The following is a 16383-nucleotide window of genomic DNA, read 5'->3' as shown; positions in this document are numbered from 1 at the left end:
GACTGCTAGGCAGGTTTTACAGCGTCTGCCCATGCTGAGAATGAGGGTGTCAATGAGTTGTTGAGGCGTCTTGGAGCGCCAATCGAAGCTTCGGAATCGTTACTGGTGGTAAGGTACGAGCTGCCAAGCGTCTGCCTAGAAAATCCCATACATGCTCGATGAGATTGAGATCCGGAGATCGTGCCGGCCAATCCATACGTTCAATATCCTCACTCTCTAAGAACTGTTCGGCAGCTACTGTGCGATGAAATGGTGCATTGTCGTCCATGAAAAGGAACTGCGAACCCATAGCGCCTCTAAAAAGACGCACATATGGAAGAAGAATCTCGTTGCAATAACGGGTCCCGTTGACTGAACCTGCGTCGAAGATGTGAAGGTCTGTACGACTACCAAGCATGATGCCTCCCCAAACGAGAACGCCGCCACCTCCATACCTGTCCCTTTCAATGGTGTTCGAGGGATGATTGCGGCTTCCGCGCTCACTCCAGATGAGTATGCGATGAGAATCGCTACTCAGACTGAATCTGCTCTCATCTGTAAAGAGTACTCGTCCCCATTCATTGTCTCTCCAATTCCGGTGTTCCCGGCACCACAGAGAACGCCTTCTCCGATGGGCAGGCGTTAGAGTTACACACCGTACAGGGCGTCGTGCAAACAGACCACCACCGTGCAGTCTTCTGGCCAAGGTAAAACGCGATATCGGTCGTCCAGTCGCCTGTGTCGTGTGTTTAGCGATTTCTCGCGCTGTCTGCCGCCTGTTTCTTCTGGCCTGTAAGGCAATATACCGGTCATCTGCGGGTGTGGTTCCTCGTGGACGACCACTACTAAACCCCCGGATAGCTGTTCCTGTAGTTTGAAATTGTCTCCAAAGTCGTGAAACGATGCTGTGAGCAATTCCGAACTCTGCAGCCACACTTGTCACACTGCGGCCTTCCTCCAACTTCCCAATTATTCGACCTCGGGTAAAAGCATCCAGATGTCCTCTAACAGATTGATTATTCGCCATTTCTCGCTGAGGCAGCAACTCGGTGTGATTTTAACTGGTATACGGCGTGCAATCTCTTTGCGAGAAATACTGATCATACACCGAAAACATGCTTTATACTAATCAGACACTCCCCCATTACGTCTACCTGCATATCTGCGCATGTGCTACCGTACATCACCTTACTTAATCTTCTGATTGGTCTTTCTGTCCGCTCTGCCTTTTCGTTCACCTGATATGCTAATTTTTCGATTTCGTGCCTAATTTTTGCACACCAGTGTATATATATATATATATATATATGGCGTGAAGTAACATCATATCATCCGAAACGGCTGGCTCCCGGGCTTAGCGAAGCACAGCGTTGGATTCCGTAGGTCCGTGGCACGACATTTTGACCATTTGCGTCTTCTTGGGACTTTAATTAGCTGAGATATAAATTAAAAACTAATTTCCCCCTACGTTTTCCCTACATTCTCCACTTTCTTTCTTGGGTTTTCCCTATTAGAGAGATTTGGCTACGTGGCAAATTCTTTTTTCTCGAATATCTACGGAACGGCGCCGAACTGAAATTCGAGACGCGTATCCTCGGATTCCAAAAAATTCTCCAAATCCATTGATACCGTTCTCATCTTCGTACGACTTTGATCGGCCGAGATATTAATTAAAAACTGCGGAAACGTTAATTTCCGCGCTCATTTTTCCGAGTGGCAACAATAAACTATCGGCGACACACTTTTTAGCCACATATAAAGATGTTTTTATCGATTTTCTTTTCAGGTGCACATAGAACATATAAGTTTTGCTTTGGCCCAGCCCGCTAGTAATTTTTAAAATAGTGAATTTAAAAAAAATATACGTTAAGCATCTTCAATATTACTTACTGGCAATTGTGAAATGGCATTACTCTCTACATTGAATTCTGTCATGTTGATGCAGTTACTTAAGGATTTTGGAACTGCTGTCAGTTGATTGTATCTGAAGAAGAGAACAAAATGAAATTTGTTGAAATAGAATGCTCAAAATAAGACGAAGATGTTAATTTTCAGATAATCGATGTTTTAAATATATGTATATAACACACATAGTTTCCCATCAAATAAAAGCAGCAGAAAAGCGCCAGAACCAGTAACTAAATCGACCAATAATGTTATTTGATTACTTTCTCGGAGCAACTTCAGTACAGTCCACCTTCAAAATTTGGAGAATTTTTTGACGCCAAAGCGCATCAAAAACCATGTTTTGAAAGAAGGTTACCATCAAGATTTCCGATGAAACTGCGTGGTTGAAAAATGGCGACCATCTTTCTTTCACCAGAAATCATGGATAATAGAAATAAATTTACAACTATTATACACGATTTTAAAAGAAAAAAAAATGTTAAGGAATGATTAACGAAAATTATTAAGGTTAAAAGTATGTCATTTTTAAAACAATGCCGAAAACCTTTAGATATTTCGCCCTTGACAAATAATTATGTAATTAAGAATTAATTAACTGTAAATTAAGTTTAATTACAGGCGAACCATGATCTTAGCCTAATTGATTTCTTGATTTCTCACTTTTTACATCTCCAGATACTACCAATGGATGATTTTTATGACTAAATGACCAATGGATAATTTTTATGACTACCAACGGAGGATTTTTATGATTTTTATGACTAACTACCCGCATGGTATCTTACATTTTTTACAACAAACTGTATCCTTCAATAATCCACAATCCATCAAAAATCCTCTAAAATGTTCATACTTTCTTGTTAATTTATACATAAAATATGTGTTTGGAATACCCGACTTTTCCAAACTTTTACACTTGTTTAAAAATTCCCACCTAAAGTTTTCCTTTAAGCCTGATACTTAATTACAACATCACTAGCAGCAGGTTTACAGCAAGCCGTAACTAAATGCAAAAATATCACTTCCAAAGTAGCCAAAAATCTTATCTTTATAACAATATTCTGCACGATGTCCGAGCGTTAAATAATCGCCGATAACAGTGTTAGGAATTTTGTATTTAGATAGTTAATATTAATATTAAAATTGTGACAAAATTTAAGAGAAAGCTATGCCGGAAAACTTTGTGTAAATGAATATCTAGGGAATTTGTATTGAAAGTGAATAAATGTAATTGACCACTATTAGCTGTAAATGTTAGCTGTAACTTTAATTCCAGAAATTTACGGTTGTTTACATTGCGTTGACCGAATGGTATGGGTTACCACATCCTATCATTTATCCCTCTGCTCGGCGATATTTTTTGTCGAAAAATCTGGGAGGGCTATATTACAGATAGCCACTTTCTCCTTTATTTGCTCATGACTGACTCGATCATTCTTCCTTTTAAATGGGGGCGAGATATGCTTTACTTGATGTTGCCGTATTCCAAGATACTATTAGTTATTGTATTTGAACGGATTTTTATATTTCACCTATGAGGTTCATTCTTAAATTTATATCTTTATCTTTTACTATGAAGATCATAGAACCTTTATATCTAAATGGCTTTACAAAAAATATCAAAGATTAAACGAGTTATTGCGCAGAATGATTAAACAAATGGCACCAGGGAAGCACATTTCTGCATTCTAAAGTTTGTAAGATTATTTATTAAATTATGGTTTTTGTAGTGCTTCTAAATCTATTTCTGCCCAGTTAGTTCTAATTACTTGTGCTTCTAATTACTTAACATTATGGGCGTAGTGCGGAGGGGTCTCGTTACAACTCCTATAATTATACTGTTCTTCTGCCTAACACAGCACCTTCATATGTATAGGTAATAATTACATGATGAATATATTACGTTAAGGCCCAATAATGTCAATATAAATAAAAATGATATACTTTATAAGGTATTTTCTCCCTTCTTTTCTTTCTGCATGCCTTCTTGGTGTAATGGTTAGCACAGTCGGCGCGTATTCCAGACTTCCGGAATCGAGTCCTGGCGAGGGCATTGCTCATTTTTCCTGTCTCTTGATTCAAAATAAAACCTAATGACTCTACAACTTTAATAATAATAACTTTAATAATGTAGCATAATTATGAATACATAGCATTTAATTAACGTTTTTATAATCATTACCTTACAAGCATATTAAATGCATTAAACATATTAAATTACAAACATATTAATATTATTTAATGTATTTCAATATTTCTGCTTTTCAACTTAATCAATTTAACCTTTATTAAAACAACTTAAAAAGGCATAGTAAAGGAAACAACAGATAATAATAATAAAAGTACTTTTCGTATTTTATTTTCATTTCTGACGTACACACTCAAATACATATTTTAAATAATTTTAAAATTCATCCTACTTTGATTTCATAATAATACAGCAATAAAATCCATATTTTTGTAGTGCATAGCTATATAAGTAAAATATTGAATTAAAAATATAAAAGCTGTATACGCACTATGTATGTTGATCATAAAATTAAATTGCAAATAAAAATGAAAAAAAAAAAAATAATAAAGTCAAACATTTTTCTGTCCTTTCATTTTTTTCGGCAATTAAAATACTCCTGAATTCAAAATTTCGTGGCTATTTTCTTGGCGTATACCTTTATCAACTGATAATTCGGCAATGTAGCTGCCATGTGCAAAAGTACATCAGTATTTGGAGAAAACCTATGATTTAATTTAAGTGTAATATGATCACTGAATTCGATCGAAACTCAATTCGATCATTTAACTGCGAAAATCAGATTTTCAAAACAGCAATATATAAAAACACTACGTTGCGATTCAATACATGTACGCATGAGCAAAGGTTGTGTGAATAACTTACTTGAGCCCTAGTCTGGATAAAAACTGCAAGCCACCTATAGTGTCTGGAATATCGACTAGTTCGTTATGTTGGACATCAAGAGTGGACAACTGGACGCATTCCCCAATTTCTGAAAGAAATGCAATTTTTTTCCTACATTTGAATAAACAAAATACTAATATTTTCTAAAAATATAAGCATGTTGTAGAAGAATGGGCAGCGCAGGCTTTTTTTATAAACAATATTATGTAAGTGAATCAGTTCTGTTTAAACAAATTATGTACACGAACTGAGGTGATTTTGATTTAAAACTAAAAGAGTGGTAGAATACGCTGGTAGAACATAAGTTATCTTCAACATCTTCTTGAAAACCTTTTATTTCCCCAAAAAATTTCACAAGTGATCAATTAAAACAACAGTAAAACGGACTTAAAACAACACGAATTATGTAAATGTCGAAGGCAGATGAAATATACACCAAGAAACTTAGAATAAAAAAATCTCATGTGTACACCACATGACTTCCTTGTATTGAATATTAAATTATACGCATTTTTCTTGCATTTCTTTTAAACTTATTGGATTAAATTAAATCTACTTTGTCGATAGTGCATAAACCACAATAGAAGAAATGCACTCTTTAAAATTCACTATATTTTTTTACCATAGCGACACTCTGGAGCTAGGTTCACTTAACAGCGTTATACTTCGTTCATATTATAACTCACAATGTACAAAATTTATATCATTTGAAGAATTATCTAATCGTTGCCACATGTTCTATTCAAATACTCTAATATATCTAGAACGATGTATAAAAGAAATTAAGTAAACAAAACAAAAAAGAAACAGTTTTTTACAGACGATTTAGTATTTCTCATTCAATTAATTCAGTTCACACTTCGCGACACGGAAAAAATACATAAAAACTCAAAATATCTGTATTAAAAATTACGAAGTAAATCTTAAACACTTATTTCCTCGAAAAAATTCCAGAAACGATTAAGCATGATTTAATTCGCAATAATAAATGAAGGCGTTATCTTTGTTGTTGAGAAGCTTAGTCTCTCTAGATTGGCAACAAATCTAATATTCTGCTCTTTCAAATGTAAACAAATATGTCCACCATGTTATTTAAAACTTAAGGCTTAACCGCACGTAAACAGCTTTTAAATTGTTGATAATTGTACAAATATTGCTTGCAGATTTACTAAAGGCATAAAAACCTTAACCTGAAGATAAGAACAACATAATTCAACCATTTTTAAGGCAAAAAAGTGCACAATTTACAAACATATACGGGTAAAGAAACTGAGATCACTGAGCCGGGTAACAGAGTGGATATATATATAAATATATTTATATACGTTTGGTGCGACCGATTGCAACCAAAATACGAGGTGCACATCTACATGTTATAGCAGTCCTATATACAAAATGTCAACGTTCTGAGGCTACTCGCTTTTGAGTTATGCGAGATACGTACGTACGTACATACGTTCGTACAGACGCCACGAAAAATTCTATTTAGAATTCATTTTAAAGCAGTTTTATTATTTTTTTTGGAGGAAAAGAATCTTTTATTCTGTCTTTACGTACAGATGTCACGGGAAAACATCGTTAAATTGCATTCGATAGCGGTCAAAATGGATATTTCCGTTGAAATATGCTGCCTGAAACTTTTTGCGATTACAATACTTCGTACAAGGAAGTAAAAATACCAAACAATTTCTCTTTGTAAACGCTAACATAGCAAGTCATAATCAGGGGCGGATGGAGTTTTCTCTGATCATGACTTTCTGCAAGCTGACCGGCGCCGTCACTTTGTAAAAAGGTACCGGAAAGATTTTTACCCATTGTTCGCGATTCGGGAAGGCACAAAGGAACTCCGACATAAACAAATAAAGGTACATAGTACCCTTTCGAAGTTTAGCTTATCATGAAGACCGCGATCTTCATGAAGACGTCGGAAAACCAGACGTCGGAAACTTGGCGAATAGTCATCGTGTAGAGTCTGATTTGGAAACTCACGAAGTATGCAACCCTCATTAAGATGTGTCGCCTGTTTCTCTTGTCGAACAGTCACGTATAGGGTTGCTATTGATCTGGAAACTCACGAAGAATGCAACCTTCATCAAGATGTCGTGATACCTGTTCTTCTTGGCGATTAGTCACCGTGTGGATTTGCTATTAATTTGGAAATTCACGAAAAATGAAACATTCATAAAGATTCATAAAGATTATCTTGGCGAATAGTTATCATGTTGAATTGCTGTTGATCTATGAACTCATGAAGAATGCACCTTCATCACGATGAGGAATCGTCTGTTTATCTTGTCGAATACTCACCGCGTAGAATTGCTAATGAACTGGAAACTAAGTTCTGCCGCCCGTAACAGCGAGTTATTCTCTCCTTTTCCTAAGTGCGAAATTCCTCCTACCATGTCTTGAATGTACACAATCACGTGCCCTCGCGGCATAAGTATCATTGAGCCGGATACATCACGTGCTCACAGCGACATCCCGGCATAAGTTACATTGATTGATTAACTCCAGCCTAAAAAGTTGAAGAATGATCAAGTCTTTTTCTTACTACCGATAGTTCAAGACGTAATGCAGTTGCGGCTTTCCGTCTGTCTACGAAACACGATAGCCTCTCCGTCCACCTGCACCGCATAGGCATTTCAAGCCATCCTATTTGCCCACTTTTGTGACACAAGGACCACCTGCTTCGATGTGACGGCCCTTCGTTGTCTTACAGAAGAGTCGAGATACTGGGAGGCAAGACCGCTTCTTAGACAATGCCTTCAGTTTTTTTGTTCTTTGTTTGTAACCTCTGTTTATAGGATTTTAGTTCTTTGTAATTTTTTGCCTAGTCATTGGAAATAAAAAATATACATATATTTTAAGAATTCACTTTACTTTGATGAGTAACTTGCTATAATAGGAAGACAAATGAAAAGTCTTAGACCACATCGACTGGCAACAACTTCTGATCTTTATCTGTAACAGAGTGGAACCTATCTAAAGCATGAAATAATCAGAACTCTTCAAAGTGTTAAAAAAACTGCTAAGCATGAAACAATAAGAAACCTCCGAAGTGTTAAAAAAAACTGCGTAAATTATTTTTAAAAGTTTTCCCTTAAATAACTGATACATATTTATAAGATACAAAATTAATAATGGTGTTATTCTGAAAGTAGCAAATATGATTTGAAACTTTTTACCTTTAAAATCAAAAACTAATTTTATGCTACCAAAATACTGATTAAAATGCTAATATGAAGTACTACAACATATGAAAGTATTTTTCATGCTAATGGCTGTTAAGCATATAACATGATCGTTATGATAAATATGAGTTTGACTTTCAAAGCGAGAAAAGTATCACGCGATAATATTGTTTCCACAAAATTGCTACTTTTTTTATATTTTTATTTTCGATAATTTATAAAAATGAGACAGAAGCAAATCTAATTTTACAGGAATAGTTTTTTTTTTCATCATTGAATTAAATTTAGATAGCAATAGTCATTACACAAATGAGTGTGAAGAGAGCTAGAAAATTAAACGTGCGCCCCCTCCAGAGCTAGGAACTTAATAAGAAATAGGCTTACCAGGCGGCAGGTGCTTTAAATGATTATTGGAGGCATCAAATGTGACTAGATTACGCAGTTTGCCTATACCTCTTGGCAGTTCGCGGATTTTGTTCTCACGTAAGCTCAACATAGTCAGATTCTGCAAAAGAAAATACAAGTGTGAGACATACTTCTGCATTCACTAAGCTCCAATCTTTTGCCTCCGAACGGTATTCCGTATAAGTAGACGGAAAAGTACTCAGTTAAAATTTCTGTTAATTCAACATCAGTATTAAATATAAAGCTATTGCAAATGATTCATACGACTTCAAACTGTTACATGTGAAATCATTGCGGATAAAACACAGTACAAAGGCAAAACATCGTATCAGAAACATCGCGGGATAAAAGACTTTGAGGAGAAAACATAGCAGTTGGTAGAAAGTAAAGCGGTGCAAAAACCTCGCAGTTTTCGAACAATGTCGTACAAAATCTACTGTACGTTTATATATGCCGTCCCCATTTTTGCAAACGATTTTAGGGGTCATTTTCCCTATTTGTGACAATATTTTCACCGCAAAGTACAATGTTTGCGTTTCTAGTGCTGTGAACATTCGGACTTAGCTACAACGCTACTCCTGGCTACCAGAGGCTTGTTTTGCTCTTAAAAGAGCAGTTTTAAGATTTTGTTGCTGTACATAAAATATCCCATATTATTTCTTTCTGTAATTTACTCAAGAAGCAATCACTTCCAATTAATAGCTGTTCTGTGAGAACAGATGTTATTTTAATATTTCTGCTTACATGTATTGTTTTTCGTATTGTATAGTATAGTTTGCAAGCTCACCACGTTTCGGATTCTACAAACCTCTTCACGCGTTTCCGGCCAGCTTTCCTCACCTCCCTGTCCTTCTGCAGCTACCCCAAACATGGATTTTTACCCATTGTTCGCGAAGGCACAAAGGAACTCCGACATAAGCAAACAAAGGTGCATAGTACCCTTTCGAAGTTCAGCTTATATCATGAAGACCGCGATCATCATGAAGACGTCGGAAAACCAGTTCATCTTGGCGAATAGTCATCGTGTAGAGTCTGATTTGGAAACTCACGAAGTATGCAACCCTCATTAAGATATCGGCTTCACTTCTCTTTCTCCTTTACAAGGCTACCTCAACTGGAGAAGCTTCAGCACCCTAAGAGGACTCATTCAGGAATCTGGGATGAGCAGGAGCAGTGCATCTCCCTCTGCATGCCAGAATAACCAACAAAATATCAATCTTACTGATTTTCAGATTTAGAAGGCTTAATTTCTGTTTTTTCAGCAAAATTTTGTTATCTAATACAAAAATATGAAATACAGAGGTAAAAACATTGCTTACGTCTTCTTGTGCTCGAAAATCATTTTCAACAATTCAAAAAGTTTTATTCAGAAAACGCATGTCTAGCATGTTATGATCATGCAATGATTTGTCGGTGCTTTATTTTTTATCACGATATTTTGTACCATGATGTTTTAAAACTGCGAAGGTTTTGCATCATTTTATTTTCTACCACGATGCTGTAGAACTGAGATATTTTATCTTGCTTCTGCCATGATATTTTGTGCCATGATGTTTTCGCCTTGCGTTGCTTTTTACCAGCGACGTTTTCGTCGGACACCTTTCACACTTCAGTAATTTTGAAAAATGCACATACAATAATGATTAATAAACAAAAAGAATTGGAAAGTCGCTATCCATCAAGTTTCCGCTTAAAGCACAAGGTAGCAGAACGTGTGCACTGCTTTTCCAGAAAAGCGACAATGCAGGAAAAGAGTTTCGTGTACGTGTGCGAGTGTGTTAAAATATTATTAAGTGCGAACGGGTTCGTAATACATTGAATGCTCACAGAACCCATGATAGCCTTGATAAAACTTATTTTTTCAAAAACAAAATACAGTTTTGGAACTTCTTTTGTTCACATAAAAGTACTCACACAGCTCTTCTCAGTATGATAGAGCACAATCCGTAGTTACCACTTCAAACTGCTGAGAAGATACAGCAATACAAAGAACCTCAAATGCGTAAGCTGGCAGAGTGATCTTTCAATACTCTCAGTACTCTGAGCTAAACTTTGAACTCAACTGAAAAATGATGCTCTCTCCGGTCATATATAGTTTCCCTCCCTCCACCGAGAAATTTCCATTACCTTCGATTTCTGGAAATTGGTGGAAGGCATACACAGTTACAATTACACTTACAGTTACACAGAACCGGATACAGTATAATTACATAGGGAGCGGACCAGATAAGAACCGTTCCCAGTGGGATTTATCTGAGTCAGTTCCATATGTCGACTAGCTCCGCTATGCGTGCAGTTCAGATTTTTCAACTTGCTGACCTATGGGAAAAAACTAGTTTTGGAGATGGGTCGGCTACGTCAGTTGTCTCCGTTAGCTCAGTTAGCTCCAGTGGGAAAGGCCCTGTATGTTACACAGAGATCGGACCAAACAGAATTTGGCGACTTTTGGCGAATTCATGCCAAATTCGAGGAGTCGGCTAAACTATACCAACTTGAAACTATCTCGTCGATTTGACGACATAGCCATTTACATCTATGTTAAATGGACTTACCCCTGTAATCCTGTCTTTCCAGCGAGACTTCCCACTCTTGAAGCTCTCCATGCTTCATTATACAAGCGATACACACATTTACAAAATTTGTAACAATCTGTTAGATATTCAGTAAGGAAGTTGCTATGGTGAACTCGGAGAACACCGAAAGAACAGGAAAATTAGTAGAGAAGTTTGCGGTGGTATCGTCAATTTAACGATGCCGAATTTTTGCGCAAATGGAAAGCATGAAGACAGCCAAGCGCCTGATGGAACGAAACAGAGTTTCAAGCTCAGGCCACAACCATTGACAATCATTACAAGATGCGAACTTAGAATTCTGGTGAGAATGACTTAGCTATTTTCGCATGGCATTTCTCAAGTCTCCTTACCTAATGCCGTGTTCTTCCTTTGGAGGTACTTTAAACCCATATCATACTCAGGGCTTTTTCTTTTTAGCCCTGTATCACCTCTACGAGCAAGGAAAACAATAGACAACTTTTCCTAGAAGTGCGTTCCCCCAGAACTAGTTTGAAAGGCGGGTTGTTATCCACAGCTTTTTCTGACGATGCGAACAAAAAATTTGTTCGACGCTGTTTAATGTAGCTTAAAAAATCAAAAGGTAAAAAGCATGCAATACGCAATATCCATGTTTTTCAAGACAAAGAGGTTAATAGATATCTTTACAAGTTTCGTCTACGTTCTATATGCACAATAAATTCTGCATAACAACACTATTATATATTCAACAGTATTGTAACGCCAATGCATAAGCATTGAACTCAGGTATTGTAACTCAGCATTGCTTTAATATTACAACCACGTCCTATCTTTATATACATGTACTTGTACTCCTGCACCAATGTATTGACATCTTAGAAATATACACATTTTTCTAACAGTATTCATTTGGTAAATTGTATCTATCATATTGTACCAGTATTATTGTGTCTGTTAAAACATTAGTTATTTGCCGCATATACTCGTATTAATTTTCATGTCATATGCATCAGTGTGTTTGCAAGAGCATTGTAACGATGTATTATATATATTTGCACAGGACAGTTATGAAATTATTCAGAACCGTGAAAAAGACAGCACAATTTTAATAAAGGAATAGCACATGCATTACCCTCTTCTTGCCTTTTTCAGTTGACAACTGGACACTCAAAACAGAATACTTTATTCTTTAGCCGCACGCTAACTTCACCGCTGTTGCTCTTTCCTACAAAAACAGCTCATAGGAGACATATGGGAATGGAGACATATGGCTCATAGGAGACATATGTGAATGATTTAAAATCATTGGCAGGGCTTAAAACAGGCTTATAAGTACCTGAAGGAACAAAGAAATTCTACAATGAAGAGAGGAACCACAGCCGGCCGTACTTACGGGTATAAATACGGCTGCACCTGTTCGCTTTCGAAATCGACAGTCTTGGTTAAAGTCTACGCCAAGCAAGAGGTTGGTGTTTTGCCTCATTGTATATTCTGAAATACAGTGGAGCACCATTTATACGTTTATCGTTTATACGTGTTTTACATTTATACGTCATGTCATCTTGGTCCCCATTCAGTCATATTTATTTTAAGAGTAAACTATTTCTTTTATAGGTCGATTTTGCTTCATTTACGGCATTGGTTTTACATTTCGCAGTTCCACCGTTCAAGTATTTTTCTCAGAAATAGGGACAGGAGAAGTTAAAAACATGAGACACCACAGTCTGGTACAGAAATTGAAAACTAGTCGATGAATAGGGTAATACTTGGAAAAGAAACTGTGTTAAGTAAGCTAGGTAAAGCAGAATTAACTGATACAAAATATCACAAAAGAGAAAGTCACTCTTGTTAAGAGATAAAATTAAAATCTTAAAAGGATTTACTGAGAATACTGATTTGACGAAAACTGAGTTATCAAAGCAACTGAATATACCTGTGACAGCACTAAAAGCGGTTGTTTATGACAGAAAAAAGTTAAAGAAACAGCAGAAATTTGTGGACATGTCTTTCTCAATTATACGTCGTTCGTGAGTTTTCCCTTGAAAGGCGTATTTCTAATTTGGATTCATTTTTATTCAATAACAATAACATGTATAAATTTAAAGCTTAACACACAAATCGGAGAACTACACAAAAAGACATTTAAAATAACTTTTAATTAAAATACAAATTATCAAGTATTTACAAAGCCTAAGAAACTTTTGGTCTTCAGATTGCTTACTACTTTGATGGATTACATATTAACTCTCATAAATTACAAGAGCTGCAGTACAAATAACCGCAGCCATAAACAATCCAAATCAAAACAAAGGAAAACCTTACTTTGAGGTTGGCAATCTCTTCGCCCACTTCTTTGATTCGATTAAACCTCAGATACAATGTGGTAAGGGACGTCAATTCATAAACGACATCCGGGATCTGAAAGGAAATTCACTTTTGTCAGAGCTATAACCAGTTTTGACATACATAAAAATGTCACAAATACAGCTACGACAACTCTTGTAAGATGATCCAAAATCTCCAAAGTACTAACCTCATTTAATTTATTGTGTCTGAGATCCAGCACTTTGAGCTGTTTGAGGTTCGACAAAGAGTCCGGCAGGCTTGTTAGGGAATTCTCGCTCAGAGCCAGCGTCTTGAGATTTACCAAACATCCAATTTCCGCTGGAAGGGTGGACAGCTTATTTCCATACAGGTAGAACTCCATCAAGTGAGTCAAGTCACGAACTGTGACTGGCAGTTGTGTGATCTAAAATAAGACTATAGCAGTCTCAAGAATGCACATAAAATGAAACGCTTAAATTAATTAAATGCATTTCGGGACGAGAAGCTCTCTTTGCTGGAAGAAAGCTCCTACTTGTTACTGAGAAAAAAAGGTGTTCCACATCCGGCTAACGGCGCGTGCTTAGTTTTTCCTGCGAATTTCAAATCATTTTTTTTGTGTAAGATGGCAGCTGCATTTGTTACTCTTTTTTTTTTTTTTTTTTTTTTTTTTTTTTTTTTTTTTAGGGCAGGGGTTTGTTCATACTTATTACAGACCGTCCTGCTAAGAGGATCTTTTTCATCTTTCAATACGTTTCAATGGTTTCGAAAAAATAACTACATCTAGTTTCCTAGAGAGAATTTAAAATTTTACATCCGAAACAGTTCTAAGAGAGTTTCTTCTTTGCTTAGACTTAGCCACAGTTTCTGACTGAGAACTGTCAGACTGATTCAAATAATTCGTATGCTTATTGCAATGCTGACAAAACACGCTGCTGTATTAACCCGTATTCCCAACCCGGTCTCAAGAGGATTTAAGGGGACCGCAGGTTTGACGATCTCGAAATTATTCTTCTTAGTGCAAGAGCATGTCATTATTCTTCTTTTGTTTATTTTATACATTCTACTTTTAGGTTACAAAACTATGTTAATAATGAGCACTTCATTATATGAGTAAATATATTTATACTTAAAAAACAAGTCTCACATTCGATTTGCTGAGATCCAGTCTCTCGGCACCTTCTTCTTTACATTTTCCTAGCTCTCTCGGCACATCCTGAAAAACAGTTTACCACATAATGGAGAACATTAAAGTTTTAACATTATAATAGACATTTAAATGCTTATTTAGAAATAAATGAAAATTTCGTTGTTTACTGTAACTTTAGAGCTTTCTGAACACAATAAAAACCATATACATAAATGATTGTATTGGTATCCGCAATGAAGAAAGTTAGAAGCATATTACAGAACTGTAATAATAGCAAAAATGTATTCAGTTAACAGTTTTATAACTGGAACTGTTAATTGAATACATTTACATCGATTTTCAGTTCTTGAGCAAAATGTATTAAATCTAGTTGAGGAAAACAAATTGTTAAGAAACAAAAGCATATTCGATTTGTGGGAATGATGATTTTTAATTTTTATATGGTTTTATTTAAATTGATGTTTATTTTCTTGATTCAAATCTTGAAATCAAATTTAAATTACACCGATTTTTTTTAACCTTCTATCAAACCAATATTTTTAGTAGGTATTTGCGACTGCAACGCAATATACCAGGCGTTTTTTTTTTGGGGGGGGGGGAAATTCACTACATACTGTTTTATTTTTACTATCATTAATATAGCTGAAGCGGTTTCTAAGAATTTTTCTAAGTGCGATGAACATGATATTTAATGAATAAAGTTAACATGCAAAATGTTAAAAAAAAACAGTCCTTTAGGCGTAATATAAAATCTAAAAGCCTTCAGATTTTTTTTTCCAAAAAATTAACTTTATTATTCATGAAAAACGACTGTTTTAAAACGAAAATACCACTGACCCTAAACGTCTTCTTAATAGACACATTTTGGTTAATTCTGACCCGCAAACACACACACACACACACACAAGAAAAAAAAAAAAAGAAAAAAAAAAGTTGCTGACGCCTGATATAGCCTATTCATTCATTGCAACATTTTAAACATTTTTAATTACTTAAACTGTGTATTTAAACAGAACACATTTTCCAGTTAACGTAAATTCTTAACATTAAGAAAATTAATAAACGCGAGTTCTTTTAAGCTATCAAATTGAAAAGAAAAATCGCATGTTTATCATTTTAAAGAAAGGCCTGTTGAAATCAACACAGAACTAAAAACCAGGCTTCATGTGCCAAAATTCTAGCCGGAAAAAAAAAAAAAAAAAAAAAAAAAAAAAAACTGCAATTAAAAGGAGTTAAAAGTTTTGCTTCACTGAACAAAAGGTATATTTGATAATAAGCGGAAGATCTTAATTTCTTAGTAGCAAGACTTTAATACGAGCTGAGAAGGAAAAATTTCCTATGAGCAGTTTTTACTGCGTTATACGTATTATTTTATTTTAGTATAGGCCGGAACTTAACAAGCAATAATCCTGCATAAATCGCAACATTGGAGTTTTCGTGACATAATAATTCAAAATTCTACAAAAACTTATTTATAGGAAATGTCACAATAGTGTTCTATGCCCTGTCGAGCTTACTACTATAATAATATGCAATATGGACTTACCAAGTCTGCTTGAATGGACTTTTTCTTAACAGTTGGCTTTGCAGTTTTTGTCCCTGGAGGATGCACAGTCACGTGTTTGGGTCGAGCACCCTCAGCGCCACCAAGAGAACCAGAACTCAATTTTTTCTCCTAAAAAGAAATATATAAAATTATTTGTTATTTACTAAAATAGTTTTTTAACCAGCAATTCAATAACCATTTGAAAATTACAGGTAGGGGAAGAAGAATTTTTGGAAAACACCTTTAAAAAATTCATTTTAGCAGGCAATTTAACCATTTCTGATAACTCACAAATACGCTATTTTTCGTAGATATTTGAATTTTGCGAAAGTACAATCGAAATGCAGGGGACAGAACACATTTTCCAGTTAACGTAAATCTGTAATATGCTAACGAGAATTTTAATTAGAAACGAAGTTAATAAAAATTTCAGAAAA

At 35.5% G+C, this 16383-nt stretch overlaps 1 protein-coding gene across 2 annotated transcripts in view; it reads right to left on the bottom strand.

Moving 5' to 3' along the window:
• The window catches only part of LOC118180596 (uncharacterized), a 386689-nt gene that overhangs the window by 116034 nt on the left and 254272 nt on the right, over positions 1–16383 (bottom strand). For both annotated transcript variants that reach the window (XM_085821254.1, XM_085821256.1), the window contains exons 3-9: positions 15947–16075; positions 14398–14466; positions 13462–13677; positions 13251–13346; positions 8377–8497; positions 4781–4889; positions 1870–1963 (exon numbers count right to left, since the gene is read on the bottom strand). In XM_085821254.1, the coding sequence (XP_085677380.1) occupies positions 1870–1963; positions 4781–4889; positions 8377–8497; positions 13251–13346; positions 13462–13677; positions 14398–14466; positions 15947–16075 (834 nt within the window). The remainder of the gene's footprint in view (positions 1–1869; positions 1964–4780; positions 4890–8376; positions 8498–13250; positions 13347–13461; positions 13678–14397; positions 14467–15946; positions 16076–16383) is intronic.

Source organism: Stegodyphus dumicola, chromosome 1, assembly GCF_044657685.1.
Source record: "Stegodyphus dumicola isolate Sdum_Otavi_A_Nest chromosome 1, ASM4465768v1".
NCBI lineage: Eukaryota > Metazoa > Arthropoda > Arachnida > Araneae > Eresidae > Stegodyphus > Stegodyphus dumicola.
The sequence above is the reverse complement of the archived record's forward strand: the minus strand, read 5'-3'. Positions and strand labels throughout refer to the sequence as shown.